The 15582-nt window shown below is 43.0% G+C and overlaps 2 protein-coding genes across 4 annotated transcripts in view; one reads left to right on the forward strand and one right to left on the reverse strand.

Moving 5' to 3' along the window:
* Positions 1 to 15582, forward strand: part of LOC132836271 (gastrula zinc finger protein XlCGF8.2DB-like) — a 63700-nt gene that overhangs the window by 42194 nt on the left and 5924 nt on the right. The window lies entirely within an intron of this gene.
* LOC132836267 (zinc finger and SCAN domain-containing protein 2-like) lies at positions 1791 to 15518 on the reverse strand. Its single transcript, XM_060855635.1, has 2 exons — positions 15417 to 15518; positions 1791 to 8847 (listed from the first exon to the last, which is right to left on the reverse strand). Exon 2 carries the CDS (start codon positions 8728 to 8730, stop codon positions 7525 to 7527), a length of 1206 nt encoding a protein of 401 aa, XP_060711618.1. The 5' UTR covers positions 8731 to 8847; positions 15417 to 15518; the 3' UTR covers positions 1791 to 7524.

A 15582-nucleotide genomic window follows, 5' to 3' on the forward strand; every position in this document is an offset into this window, starting at 1 on the left:
CTCTTCATAGTCAGTCAATCATCCCAAGCCCAGCACACCATGTACGTTCCTCAGAGTACTGTGCTCAGCCCAGCCTTGTTCAAATGTTTCATCAATAACCTTTCTTCAACCATTAAGTGCAAACTGGATGCATTCTCTCTTGATTGCACAATATTCAAACACCATTCTGGGCTCCTTAGATACTGACACTCGCAAATAAAACCACTTATCTGATTGGTGTTTTTAGAATCTTAGTTTACACAAATTGCCTACCGTAAACAGGAACAAGGAAAAATCACATGGGATAGGGGTAATTTAGTACCTTAGATAGAGCATTGGTTAACCAATAGAAAACAAAGAGCCAGAACAAATGGGACTTTTTCTAGATGACAGAGTTTGATCCTCAGGAGGAAACTATTTACAATGTATTTTAATGTCTTGGATTCAGGACTAAAATATACTATAGCCAAATCTGCAGATGACATTAATGTATGTGAGAAAGTACACTACAATAAATAAATGAGAAATCTACAAATGGATATAGAAAGGTTAGGTCAATAAGCCAAAACTCAGCAGATGAAATTTAGCCTGGATAAGTGTAAGGTTTTCGAGTAAAAAATGAGGTCTGCAGATGCTGGAGATCACAGCTGAAAATGTGTTGCTGGTCAAAGCACAGCAGGTTAGGCAGCATCTCAGGAATAGGGAATTCGACATTTCGAGCATAAGCCCTTCATCAGGAATGAAGTGTAAGGTTATCCATTTTGATCAGAGGAATAGAAAGGCAACTTATTATCTAAATGGAGAGAAATCTCAGAGCATAGAGGGATCTGGGTATCCCTTTGCATCAATCGCAGGAAACTAGTGTGCACGTAGAGGTAATAAGGAAGGCAAATTGAGTTTTGGTATTTATTGCAAAAGGAATAGAGTATAAAAATTTGGAGGTGATGCTACAACTATGCAAAGCACTGTCATACAGCACGGAAACAGACCTTTCCACACAGCTTGACCATGACAACCAGGTTTCCCAAACTGAACTAGTCCCATTTGCCTGCATTTAGCCCACATCCCTCTAAACCTTTCCTATCCATGTAGCTGTCCAAATGTCTTTTAAATAGTATAATTGTACTCACCTCTATCATTTCCTCTGACAGCTTGTTCCAATACGCACCACCTTCTGTGAAAATGTTGCCCCTTAGGTCCCCTTTAAATCTGTTCCCTCTCACCTTCAATCTATGCCTTCTAGTTTTTTAAAACGGTGGCATGAAAAAGATTTAAAAACAACATGAGGGGCAACGGCAAGAGAGTGGTTCATATGTGGAATGAACTGCCAGAGGAAATGGTGGTGCAGGTCCAGTAACAACATTTAAAATACATTTGGATAAGTACATGAATAGGAGACATTTAGAGAGATAAGGACCAAATGCAGGTAAGTGGGACTATTTTGATTTGGGAAAATAGTCGGTGTGGATTAACTGGACCGAAGTTTCCATGTAGTATGACTCAACCCTGGGATAAAGACTTTGGCTATTCACCTTATCTATGCCCCTCATGATTTTATAAACCTCTATAATGTCACCCTTCAATCTCCTACGCTTGAAGGGCAAAAGGTCCCAGCCTATCTAGCCTCTCTTTATAACCCAAACCCCCAATCTCTGTAACATCCTGAGAAAGCTTTTTTTGCACCTTTCCAGTTTAATAACATCCTTCCTCTAGCGGAGTGATCATAAATGTACTCCCATCCAATTCTGACTTTCTGATTGAAGGAAGGAAATTGATGAAGCAGGTGAGCAAGCTTGAGCCAAGGACATTTTTCTGAGGAACTCTACTAGTGTGCAGGGCTTGGGATGATTGACTACAAAGAACCATAAGCATTTGAGCTGGATATAATTCCTCTTTGATTAGTGAGGCTGCACTTGGAGTATTGAATGCAATTTTGGTTTCCTTACTTGAGGAAGGATGCAGCTGTATAGGAGGTACGTCAGAGGAATTTACTAGATTGATTCCAGGGATGAGGGGTTTGTCTTATAAAGAGAGTTTGAGCAGTTTAGGCCAATTCACTCTGGCATTTAGAGGAATGCAAAAGTGGATTGATGAATGATTGACAGGTTTAGGGATGGAATATCAGAGCTGAGGCAATGCCACTATTGACTCCTTACAATCAGAGGATCTAAGGAGTTCACAATAAAAGGAAGACTTGTATCTCAGGGCAAGTAAATAGAGACAATTGAGGTAGGGAGTAACACAGCCAAATGTTCAAATATCACAGAGAGGGTGTGACTGGATATTACAAACGGGTAAAAACAGAAATTACTGCAGAAACGCAGAAGGTTTGGCAATATCTGTGGAGAGAAAGCAGAATCAACATTATGGCTTCTTCAAGATAGGAAGGAAGGAACATGGCCAAGAAATCAGTTATCTCAGAGAGTGACCAACTGGAGATGAGAGATGGGGAGGGGCATGGCCAGATGTGAAATTATCACAGAGAGCGAGGGACTGGAGGTTAGGTGATCAGCAGGGATGAAGCCAAGGAGGGATTTGTAAACCAGGATGCAAATTTTCAAATTTGGACATGGTTCGGTCAGGAGACAATTTAGTCAGTCAGTGACGGCAGAGGTGAGGTTGAATAGGTTTTGGTACACAACAAGCAGACTTTGAATAACCTCACATTTCTGGGTCAGGATGGAGCGAGTATGAACTGGAATCAAATCTCAAGGTAATACAAAGCTCTTGAAAGATGAGCTATGATGGACTGCCAACAGATGCTGTCATAGAGCTAGAAAGTTCTGGTGTTCGGTATGGTGTGGGAATGTGGCCAAGAACACATCTGCAATGACAGTGAGAGGTGTTCAAAAAGGAATGGACGTGAGTACAGGCACAATGTGTTTCCTTTAGGGCAAAATGTTGTAGCACAAGCCCAGAGAACCTTGGATGTCTATGAACGTTCAGGACTGGATTAAAAAGAAAAATAGAGTACAAAAGATACAAAGGGTGCAAATCCACAGAGGTCATAGTACTGGGCTGTGAGCGCATTGAGGAGACAGAGGGAATGAGAAGGCAGGATTTGGGAGAATCCTAAGCTGTTCTGCAAATATCTCAAGAGGAAGATAATATCCATGGAAACAGTAGGGCCCATTAGGGACCACAGGGTAAATCTGTGTATAGCCGCAGAGGACATCAGTGGTGTTAAATGAATTCTTCACAACTCTTTTTACTCAGATACATGCAGGCATAGAATTTGAAAAGATTGGCGATGAAGTTCTTGAGCGGATTGATATAAGGCGTGAAGCGGTTGTAAAGGTTTTAGCAGATTTAAAAGTGAACAAATCCCCAGGTTCAGACAAATTGTATTCCAGGCTGCTGTGGAAGACGAGGGAAGAAATCACAGGGGCTCTGGCCACAGAGGGATGCCAGAGAACGAGAGGACAGATAATCTGGTTCCCACCCTTCTTGAAAAGTGTTAGATAAACCCCAGGGAAGTACAGACCAGTGAATCTCACATCATTTGTAGGGAAACTGTTGGATAAAATTCTGAAGGAGAGAATTTACCTTCAGTTAAAGAAGCAAGGTTGATCAGGAAGAGCCAACATGGCTTTGTCAGAAGGTGGTTATGACTAACAAATCTGGTCAAATGTTTAGAAGAGGTGCACTAGTGTGTTGATGAAATTGATGTAGTTTGCATGGATTTCAACAAACCCTTTTTACAAGTTTCCATGTGGGAGACTGATTAAAAAAATTGGCTGCGTGGCAGAAGACAAAAGGCTGTTAGTGTGATTACAGTCCAGCATGCAGTGGTATGCCATAGGAATCAGTATTGAGTTCGTTATTGTTCGTGATATACGTCAACAATATGGATAATAATGTTGGGAGGATGAAACAAAGATTTTGAGAAAGTCTTTGACAGTGAGGAAGAAGGTTTTAGGTTACAGGATTAGTCTGATGGATAGATTAATGGCAGATGGTATTTAATCCAGATACATGTGGGGTGATGCACTTTGGAAGTAACATGACAATGGAATACTCAACAAATGGCAGAACAATAAGAAGCTCAGAGGTACAGAAGGATCTTGGGTGCTTGTCCATAAATTCCTGAAGATGGCAGCACAGATGAATAGGGTTGTTAAGGTCACTTGTGTTTATTAGTTGAGGCATAAGAGTAGGGAGGTTATGTTGGAGCTGTACACAACTTTGGTTAGACCACAGCTGACATACCTTGTGGAGTCTGGACACCACACTATGGGAAGAATTGCACCGAAAAGGGTGCGGAGGAGACTCACCAAAATGTTACTCAGGGTGTAGCATTCAGTTATGAAGAGAGGCTGGATAAGCTCAGGTTGTTTTCTTTGGAGCAGTGAAGGTTGAGGGGGGACCTCATTAAGGTTTACAAGAACGAAGGAAATGCACACAGCAAATAGAAAGCAGCTGTGCCTTTCATCAAAAGGTCATTGATAAAGAGGGCATCATTTTAAGATGAAAGGCAGAACATTTAGATGAGATTTGAGGAAAATGTTTTCACCAAGAGTGTCGTAGGGACCTGGAATACATTGCTTCACAGCGTAGTTGAAGTGAGGTAATCTCATGACCTTTCAAGTATTTGGATGAGCACTTGAAATGCCAAAACATTCAAGTCTGTGGGCCCAGTGCCTGAAAGGAGGACTAGTAATAGATCAGTTGAGCTTTGGCAGTACAGGGAGAAAGTGAGGACTGCAGATGCTGGAGACCAAAGTTGAAAAATGTGGTGCTAGAAAAACACAGCAGGCCAGGCAGCATCTGAGGAGCAGGAGAATCGACATTTCGGGCATAAGCCCTTCTTCAGTACAGACTCAATAGTTTTTCTGCACTGTATGATTCTCATCATGTACAGTGAAGGAGAAGATAATTGGGAAATAGAATTTAGAGTGGTAACTGAAGACATCAGCTTTTATCTTCCAATGGTTAGCAGGAGGAATTGCTGCTTATCCAGCTCTGGAACCAACAGTCTAATAATTGAACAATAGTAGAAAAATGGAGAGGTGGGACAGGGAGTGAGTAGGTAGAAACAGACGTGTGAAAACTAATGCAAGGATTTGGATTATGCCACATAGTAGCATTGTATGGATAAGAAATAGGAGAGCCAAAGATAAATCCCTTCAATCATAAACTTTACAATACAGAAGGTGTCCATTTCAACCCACTGTGTCTGTACCAGCTCCCAAAAGAGCTACCCAGCTACTTCCATTTTCCAGCCCCATCTAACTTCATCCTTTTCAAACATATTCAGCTGTCTTTTGAACCTTCCTGTGGAATCCATTTCCACCACTCTCTCAGGCAGCAATTCAAAATCCAAACAACTCCAAGTAAAGAAATCTCTCCCCATCTCACTTCCTGCTGTCTTGCTGGCAATCTTGAATTGTGACCTCTCGTTACTGACATATCACGGAATGGAAGCAGAACGTCCTTTTTTTAAACCGTCAAAATTGTCCATAATTTTGAAAGTGTCAGGAAGGTCACGTCTTAATCTTCTCTGCTCCAAGGAGAATAAGCCAAGTTTCTCTAATCTTTCCTTGAATCTAAAATTCCTCATTCCTGGTATCATTCTAGTGTATTTCCTTTGCATTCTTCCCAGGATTTTAATATCGTTCATAAAATAAAGTGCCCTAGAACCGAATACTCCAAATGTGGCCTGACCAATGATTTGTCGACCTGTAGCATCACTTCCTTTTTCTATACTCTTTCCCCTAATAATTAACCCAAAGATCCCATATACCCCCTTCAAAGCTGTTTCAACTTGTTTGACCACCTTCAGAGAATTGTACACTTGAAACCTGACACTCCTGGATGACACTCAAAGTTGTATCACTTAACCTGCTTATCTCTCCATGTTTCTTCTTCCAGAATGCATTACCTCACATTTCCCTGCATTGACCTATCTGGGCCAACATGACACGTATTGTTAAAGTTCACTTGAGAATGTAAATTTTTTTAAAAGTTTTGCAATTTACATATGAGAGAACTGAAATTAACATGGTCATTCTAAATGATGAGAGACTTCACAAACAATCCAGGTCTTTTTCAATATATAATTTCAGTTACATCACACTGTAAATTTTTGCTATAAATTCTGTGTCTTACAATCTTATTCTCCACAACCACCTGATGAAGGAGCAGTACTCCCAAAGCTAGTGCTTCCAAATAAACCTGTTGGACTATAACCTGGTGTGGTGTGATTTTTAACCCTGCATTGAAAATCATCTGCTAAGTATCTACCCATTTGGCTAATTTGTCAGGGGCCTGCTGAAGTCGCTCAGTGTCATCCTCACAGTTCACTACTTTTCCTCCCTGCAAGGTTAGAGATTTTGCCCTCGACACTCATCTCCAAGCCATTTATAGAGATCAGAAAAAGCAAGGCTCCCAAACTGATCCATGGGGTACACCACTTTCAACTCGTCTCTAGATTGAGAAATTCTTATATTAAGATCTGTTTCCAATCATTTAGCCAACCTCTAATCCATGCTGCCAAAAAAACTCAACAATCCCAAACATTTCTAATTCACTAAGCAACCTGTCAAGTGGCACCATGTCAAATGCTTTCTGAAAGTCCAAATATTCATCATCTACAACCTGTCAAAGAACTCAACTAAATCAATCAGATATGACCTGCCCTGGACAAAGCTATGTTGACTCTTGTATTAACTTATTTTTCTCCAAGTGTATATTTATCCCTTAATTCAGGCTCCATCAGTTTGTGGACTATTGAAGTCAAGCTGACAGGTCTGTAGTTTCCTTTTCTTAAGACACAGCATCATATTTGCAATCCTGTCCCCCGGGACTTATCCTGTGGAATTTCTGTCAACCGCTCCATGATTTGCCCCCTTATCTCTCTCAACAATCTAGAATGCATCCCATCGGGCCAGGCAATTTGTCTACCTAGAATGCTGCCAGCCTTAGAGGACACCAAGTTCTAAGCCTTCTGAAAGGAAAGGGTGGTGCAGAGATGGGGTGGTTGCTTTCAAGGATAGTGCAGTCATGATTTGGTTTTTCACGGGATTTAAACTGAGTTCCATGATCAAGCAAGACTGCACAATATCAACTTATTTGGGGATGTAGGGAGAGTTTTGCTCAGCAACTGAATGAGAAAGGTGGAGGGACTAGGAAGTTGGTCTCAGAAGCACTGGAGGTAGTAGAGGAACTGGACACAGTTGAGAGCTCAGGGTTCAGAGGAGGAGGACAGTTTCAGGGAAAGGAAGTACGTGGAAGAGGCAGCTGGTCAGATCATCTCAAAGTGAATGACAAAGAAGCTCGACCAACTCCCCACAAGATGGGGGCAACAGAAAAGGAGAACAGTTCGAAAGGAAGGGGCCAGGATCTTCAAATGTTTTGACAGACTGTGTTTACCGAGCTGGAGTTGATTAATTTCAGAAGACACAGACTCAATGGAATGGTTCAAACATCGGTTTAAAAAAGAATTCCGAATCAAACTGATTGGATAAATATTGAGGTAGCTCCATGACAAGTAAAACCAGATTTTTGGCCGTGAGCTAAGTACACAGTGAAATCCAAGCACAGTCGTTATTCATGGACCCGTTGATGACTCAGCAGATTGGATTTCACAGCAAATCTCTTTCCACACTCAGAGCAGGCAAACGGCCTCTCTCCAGTGTGAACACGTTGGTGTACAGTGAGTTGGGATGACCACTTGAACCCAGTCCCACATTGAGAGCACCTGAATGGTCTCTCGTCAGTGTGAACACGCTGATGGGACATCAAGCTCCCGGAGCTTTTATAGCACTTCCCACAGTCTGGGCATTGAAAAGGTCTCTCCTCTGTGTGAACTTGCTGGTGTTTCAGTAGGTTGGATTTCTGAGTGAATCCCTTCCCGCACTCAGTGCAGGTGAACGGTCTCTCCCCAGTGTGAATCCGCTGGTGATCAATGAGGTCAGATGATCGCCTAAACCCAGTATCGCAACGAGAGCACCTGAAAGGTCTCTCATTAGTGTGAACACGCTGATGGGACATCAGGTCCCCAGAACTTCTGTAACGTTTCCCACAGTCTGGGCATTTAAAAGGTCTTTCCTCACTATGAATAGGTTGATGGGACATCAGTTCCTTGGTGCTTTTATAGCACCTCCCACAATCTAAACATCTGAAAGGTCTCTCATTAATGTGAACGTGCTGGTGTGTCAGCAGATTGCATGACTGAGTGAATCTCTTCCCACACACAAAGCAGCTGAACGGCCTGTTGTTGGTGTGAACTCGCTGGTGTGACGTGAGGTTCGATGAATCAGTGAATCCCTTCCCACAGACAGAGCAGGTGAAGGGCCTCTCCCCAGTGTGAAGCCGCTGATGTGTCATGAGGTGAGTTGACCGAGAGAACCCCTTCCCACACTCCATGCAGGTGAACGGGGTCTCCCCAGTGTGAACTCGCTGGTGTGTAGCAAGTTGGGATGACCACCTGAATCCAGCCCTACATTGAGAGCAACTGAAGGGTCTCTCATCAGTGTGTACACGTTGATGGGACACCAGATCCCTAGAGCTTTTAAAGCACTTGCCACAGTCTAAGCATTTAAAAGGTCTCTCCTCTGTGTGAATTTGCTGGTGCCTCAGCAGAGTGGATGATCGAGCGAATCCTTTCCCACACTGGGAACAGATGAACGGCCTCTCCCCGCTGTGACTGTATTCATGTTCTGTCAGGGCCAATGATCTGCTGAAACCTTGTCCACAGGTACAACATGTGTACAGTTTCTCCTCTCTGTGAACGGCACTTTTTCCTTCCATGTTCAAAATCCAATGTTATTCAGGCTACAATGAATTGGATAACTCAGTCAGATCTCGAAGCGATGTTTGGTTTAAGTTTCCTCACTGCAAATCGTCCCCTTCCAACAGCCTGTGAAACTGGTTGAAAACAGAATAAAGAAAGTGAGAGAGAACCCAGAAAAAAAAATGAGATTGTCTTTTACACCTCAAAGAATATACTCCCAACCTACTCAACTTCTCCTCAAAAAACAAAAATCATCCCCCCCCCGCCTACCACCACATCCAGGGTCAAACTAGTGAACATGCTCTGGACTGCCTCCACTGCCAGTATATCTTTCTATTACAAGGGATGAAAACCATTCAAATGTAGTCTGACGACTGTTTTGTACCTTACTTTTATACCTCATTCACTTTGAGGTCAAGGCCAACAGACCATTTTCCTTCTCTGCTACTGAGCTTGGTGCTAAACTTTTGTGTTTCAAGGACAAAGAGACCCAAGTCCCTCACTGCTGTCTGCAGTGTTTTTCCCTATTTAAATAACATTCATCTCACCTATTGGCAGGAGAAATATGTATTAACCTCACATTTTCCCTACACATTACATTCCAACTGCTAGGAATTTTGTCCACACACTTAACCTAACTATATCTTTCTATTGACCCTTAGTATCATCATCAACTTGGAGGAGAAAGTGACGTCTGCAGATCCTGGAGATCAGAGCTGAAAATGTGTTGCTGGAAAAGCGCAGCAGGTCAGGCAGCATCCAAGGAGCAGGAGATTCGACGTTTCGGGCATAAGAAGGGCTTATGCCCGAAACGTCGAATCTCCTGCTCCTTGGATGCTGCCTGACCTGCTGCGCTTTTCCAGCAACACATTTTCAGCTATCATCATCAACTTGCCTCACGATCGATTTTGAATCATCCAGAGTTGGCAACAAAAGAGAAGTACAGCTCGGATCAGGCCTTTCGTCCCCTCCAAGCCAGTGCCCTAACTAAACTAAAAAAAACCTTCTGCCCTTACTTGGTCCGCTTTCCTCTATTCCCTCTCTATTCATGTGACCATCCAGATATCTCTTAAATGTCACCAACATGCCTGCTTTCAGTACCTCCTCTGGCAGTGCGTCTCAGGCTTCTACCACTCTTGGTGTGAAAGATTTCCCTTGCATATCTCCCTCAAGCTTTCCCTCTCTCACCTCAAACCTGTGCCCCCTTGTAATTGAAACTTCAACACTGGGAAAAAAATGCCTCTATCTACCCTAATTTTGGAGGTCTTTACCAGATCCCCTCTCAGCTGCCATCTTTTCAGTGAAAACATTCCTCGTCTTTTTAACCTTCCCTCACAGTCAATACCTTCAACATCCTGGTGAACATTGTCTGCATTTTCTCCAAAGCTTGTAAGTCCTTCTGGTACTGTGGTGACCAAAACTGCATATTATACTCCAAATGTGGCCGAACAAGGGTTTTATATAACTGCAACAGTACATTCCATAGATGTGCAGGTTAGATGGATTGACCACGCTACATTGCCCATAGTGTCCAGAAATGTGTGCATTGCCAATGGGAAATGCAGGATTACAAGAATATTGTAGAGGGAGGAAATAACTGCATGTGATGCTCTTCAGAGGGTCGGTGTGGACCCAATGGGCTGAATGGTTTGTTTCCACACTGTGGGGATTCTATGATGATGATATTCACTTCCATCATCCATTATTATATATTGTCAATAAATGTGACCTCAGTATTGATTCCTACTACCCAGCTGCTCTACTAACAATTTGACATCATTAGAATGCCCCATTTATCCCAACTCTATGTCTTTACTAGTTAGCCAATCCTCCATCCATGCTAATATGTAACAACAACAGCAAGCATTCTTATCTTAAGTAGTCTCATGTACAATGCCTTAGAGTGCTTTTTGGAACTTCAAACATATTACATCTACAAGTTCCCCTTTGTATACCCTGCTCAGTATCACCTCAAAATTCTAATTGACAGGTCAGGAATGATTTCCCCTTTCGAAAGCCATGCTGACTCTGCTTCATTATATTATGTATTTCTAAACGCTCTGTTATTCCAACATTGATAACTGATTCATACATCTTCTAATTGACAGAGCAGATTGTGAAATTAAGCTGAATGTATCTGTTAGTTTGTGGTTCTGGTACTTGGAAACAAAAAACTGCTGGGTTAGACTTTGGGTTTTCAAATCACTTTCTGAAAACCATTAGTCCCATTGTGGTAATCTTTGCTGAACATAGAAACCTTTCAGATAACTGCGCATGCTTTCATTTTTCTGGGCCCCAGTTTCTGGTGAAATTCCTCCAGAAACCTCTCAGCCCTCCCTCCCTTACTTTCCTATTTAAGATACCCCTTAAAAGTCTCCTTTTTGACCAAGTTTTTGGTCACTTTCCCAAGTATCTCATGATGTGGCTCAGTGTCCAAACAAAATGACTGTCACCAAGACAGAAATCAGCATCCCCTCATCACTGTTAACTCCTTACTGAACAGCATTGTGGGAGCAGCTTTGCTACAGGAACCGCAACAGGTCAAAAAAGTTAAACATCATCCAGATAACTGGGGCTGGTAACATAAACTGCAGGTCTTTTTTATTGAAACCCAATTCCAAAAAAATAAATTTTTCAAAATAGGTTTATGGAAAAGAGATTTAAAGAACCTACAGAAATATTTTTCCTTAAAATAATATTTTTTCATTAAACGGAGTTGCCCATTTAGCAACCTGCAATCTGCTTTCTGAGGATGTCCCTCACTCGACAATTTCATATCCTACTAGAAACATCTTATGGATGCTGTAAATCTGACAAAAGTATTAAATGCTGGGAATACTCAGCAGGTCAGGCAACATCTGTGGAGACAGAAACAGAGTTTACCTTTCAGGTTGTACAGATGAATTACAGGGAATAAAACTGGAGCAGTATTTAAGGATCAATATTAGCTCAGAAGCAGAAGTGTTCTCCTGAGCTGGATAAAGAATTCCTGACCATGGGAAGGTAAAGCTGGGAAATCATAAGCAATTGTACAATCAATGGAAACAACAACAAAATACCAAACATAGTTCAAATAAATCCATTATTAGAGGCAGGAGGAAGTCAGACAACAGCAGAAAGATGATCAGAGAGGGCAGAGGTGAAACAGAGCAATAAGTGGCCATCGATTCCGATCCACAGTAAATAAGCCACACCAGCCCCAGTGCTTAGGAATTAGAGGATTCCACAAAAAGATCTAAACTGCTGACAAATGCTCAAAAACTCTCAACTCCTTACAATTTCAGTGTTTTCAAACATTCAGCTTGACCTGCAGCTGGAAAAATATCAGAAGCAGTGGAGCCAGAGAAAGCCAGCAAATTTTCTAAAATACCTGAGAAAGGACATAGAGTCATAGAGATGTAAAGCATGGAAACAGACCCTTCAGTCCAACCTGTCCATGTTGACCAGATATCCCAACCCAATCTAGTCCCACCTGCCAGCACCCTGCCCATATCCCTCCAAGCCCTTCCTATTCATCCAAATGCCTCTTAAATGTTGCAATTGTACCAGCCTCCATCACATCCTCTGGCAGCTTATTCCATACACGTACCACCCTCTGTATAAAAAGGTTGTCACTTAGGTCTCTTTTATATCTTTCCCCTCTCACCCTAAACTCATGCCCTCTACTTCTGGACTCACCAACCCCCGGGAAAAGACTTTGTCTATTTATCCTATCCATGCCTCTCATAATTTTGTCAACCTCTGTAAGGTCACCCTTCAGCCTCCAACGCTTCAGAGAAAACAGTCCAGCCTGTTCAACCTCTCCTTATAGCTCAAATTCTCCAACCCTGGCAACATCCTTGTAAATCTTTTCTGAACCCTTTCAAGTTTCACAACATCTTTCTGATAGAAAGGAGACCAGAATTGCATGCAATATTCCAACAGTGGCCTAACCAATGTCCTGTACAGCCGCAACATCACCTCCCAACTCCTGTACTCAATACTCTGACCAATAAAGGAAAGCATACCAAGCGCCTTCTTCACTATCCTATCTACCTGCGACTCCACTTTCAAGGAGCTATGAACCAGCACTCCAAGGTCTCTTTGTTCAGCAACACTCCCTAGAACCTTCCCATTAAGTGTATAAGTCCTTCTAAGATTTGCTTTCCCAAAACATGATAAAGTTGAGGTTAAAAACTCAGCAGAGTTCCAAGGGATAGGAAGGAAAGGGAAGTTGAAGGGTCAGAATCAGAGCAGCTATGATAGTTAGCAGAGCAGGCTCAGTAGCTCAAAAAGCCTAATCCCCCTATTTCTCACATTCCGAGGATTGTCCTGCATGCTCCCTTTAGTGCAGTGGGTGGCCATTATGCCAACCTATCTCCAGCTTCTCTGGGCAGAATGAAAATAAAAGCAATGACTTGGCCAGTGGGAACCCTGAAGCTCCTCCCACTCGTGTCCCTTCACCAGGATGCTCACACGTGTTCCACTCTCCACTAAACCAAGGTGGTGCCTGTTGACAGGGGACTTGTTCAGGATAATAACTGCTGCATCACCCTGAACATATGAGGAATTATGCCAACAACATTTTTAGGATTGTCAGTTGAACTCTCAACATGTTTATGCAATGAAAAAGGTGGGTTTGCTCTGATGTGGAAAATTAATTAATTGATCCGTGAGACTGGAAAAGCATTGAGGGGCAGGATGGTGGCTCGTGGTTAGCACTGCTGTCTCACAGAACCAGGGACATGGGTTTGATTCCAGCCTTGGGCAATTTGTGTGTGGAGTTTGCACATTCTCCCCAGATCTGCGTGAGTTTCCTTCAGGTGTTCCAGTTTCCTCCCACAATCCAAAGATGTGCAGGTCAGGTAAATTGGCCAAGCTAAATTGCCCATAGTGATAGTTGCATTAGTCTAGGGTAAATATAAGGTGTGGACTCATTGGGCCAAATGGCCTGTATCCATACTGTAGGGAATCTAGTCTAAGTAGATTTCCTTCCATACTCCAAAGGCGTGCAGGTTAGGTTGATTGGCCATGCTAAATTGCCAGGAATGTGTCCAGGAATACGTAGGCTTGGTTGATTAGCCATGGGAAATGCAGGGTTACAAGGATAGGGAGGTGAGTCTGGGTGGAATGCTCTCAGAGTGTTGGTGTGGACTTCATGGGCCAAATGGCGTGTTTCCACAGGGTAGGGACTCTCTGATTGTATGACTCAAGTGACTGCATACTAGTGTGTGGGAAGAGCTCTAACCCGTTACACAGCTTGAGTGAGTGTACTCCAGTGAACTGACTGCAAAGAGCTTTCACCAGTCACAGAGCATGAAAAGAAAATGCATTCACCATGGGGAAAACATATGCATGTCTGTGCAGCTGAAGTCTAATTCAATGATCATCCACCAGAAGTGTGAAAAGACATTATGGAGACACTGTGGAAATAACAGGACAATGACAGGGATGGTGTAGTCACATCACGGATAGACCACTCCCCGCTCCATGTGCAGGAAGGATTCAGTCAGACATCCCGCTGCTGTAAGTTTACAGGGATTGGATTCTGGTGGTATGGCTGCTTTTCAACACCTTCGTATTGTACTTCCCCACAGTAAAACATTTGACATGATGTTAACAAACAAAATTGCAGGGCCACATAAACAGAAATTAAAGCAGATGAATAAAAGCCTACTTACAAAAAGTTAAATATTTAAGGATATCTCAGAGGGAGTGAAACAAGTAAAAGCAGAGTGCTTTAGGACGGGAACTACATAACAAAGAGACTTCAGCACAGACTTAACAATGGAACAAAATAAGCTTGTGTGTCAAATTAGAAGGACAGAAATTTTAGAGAGATGTGGGGTTGGACGAGTTCACAAAGGTAGGGAGGGCAAAGTACTGTGTAGGAACTGAACACATGGAGCCTCACCCTAATACTTGAATGCGAGCATAAGAGGTACAGTTAGTAAGTTTGCAGATGATACCAAAATTGAAGGTGTAGTGGACAGCAAAGAAGGTTACCTCAGATTACAACAGGATTTTGACCAGATGAGCCAACGGGCTGAGATGTGGCAGATGGAGTATAATTCAGATAAATGCAAGGTGCTGCATTTTGGGAAAATAAATCTTAGCAGGACTTATACACTTAATGGTAAGGTCCTAGGGAGTGTTGCTGAACAAAGAGACCTTGGAGTGCAGGTTCATAGCTCCTTGAAAGTGGAGTCACAGATAGATAAGATAGTGAAGGCGGCGTTTGGTCAGAGTATTGAGTACAGGAGTTCGGAGGTGATGTTGCGGCTGTACAGGACATTGGTTAGGCCACTGTTAGTTCAGGCAGCCTGACCTGCTGTGCTTTTCCAGCACCACTCTAATCTAGACTATGATGATCAGGTGAGGCAAGTCTGAAATGGAGCAGTAGAGTGTGCTGCGAGTAAATGCTGTTCTCTTGTAAAAAGGAGTTTCTGGGCTCCATCCCTTGTCAGCCCAAGACTCTGTGTGTGTGTGTGTGTGTGTGTGTACTGGGCCCTGGAATGGCCTACATTGCCCTGGAGCAGAGAGCCGCCTGGGACACAGGGGACAGAGCCTCGGCCCCGCCCACCCCGCTGCACTGAACCAAGATGGCGGCTTATCAGCTCGAGCCTGCTCTCCGAGAAAATGGCTGCATGGTCTGACTGAAACGTAGCACCGAAAGATACTTGTTTGACGATTGAGACCTGACTGATCATTTTCTGAAACTTACCCGCCAGCTTGGTATATCACTTCAACCCTCCCGGACTGCCCGTGCATAATCACTAATTAACGTCCGTCTACCGTGATCACTCACAATGCGCATGCTCCAACCCGCGACTCCTCTTGGTGACGAGACCAATAGGAAGCGGGGGGCGGTGCTTGAGGACACATAAGCC

The sequence above is a fragment of the Hemiscyllium ocellatum genome, chromosome 46 (genome assembly GCF_020745735.1).
Source record: "Hemiscyllium ocellatum isolate sHemOce1 chromosome 46, sHemOce1.pat.X.cur, whole genome shotgun sequence".
In the NCBI taxonomy this organism is placed as follows: domain Eukaryota; kingdom Metazoa; phylum Chordata; class Chondrichthyes; order Orectolobiformes; family Hemiscylliidae; genus Hemiscyllium; species Hemiscyllium ocellatum.

Bases quoted from the DNA above. Each gene is read 5' to 3' on its own strand.
- LOC132836267 (XM_060855635.1), bottom strand. From the start codon at position 8,730: ATGGAAGGAAAAAGTGCCGTTCACAGAGAGGAGAAACTGTACACATGT.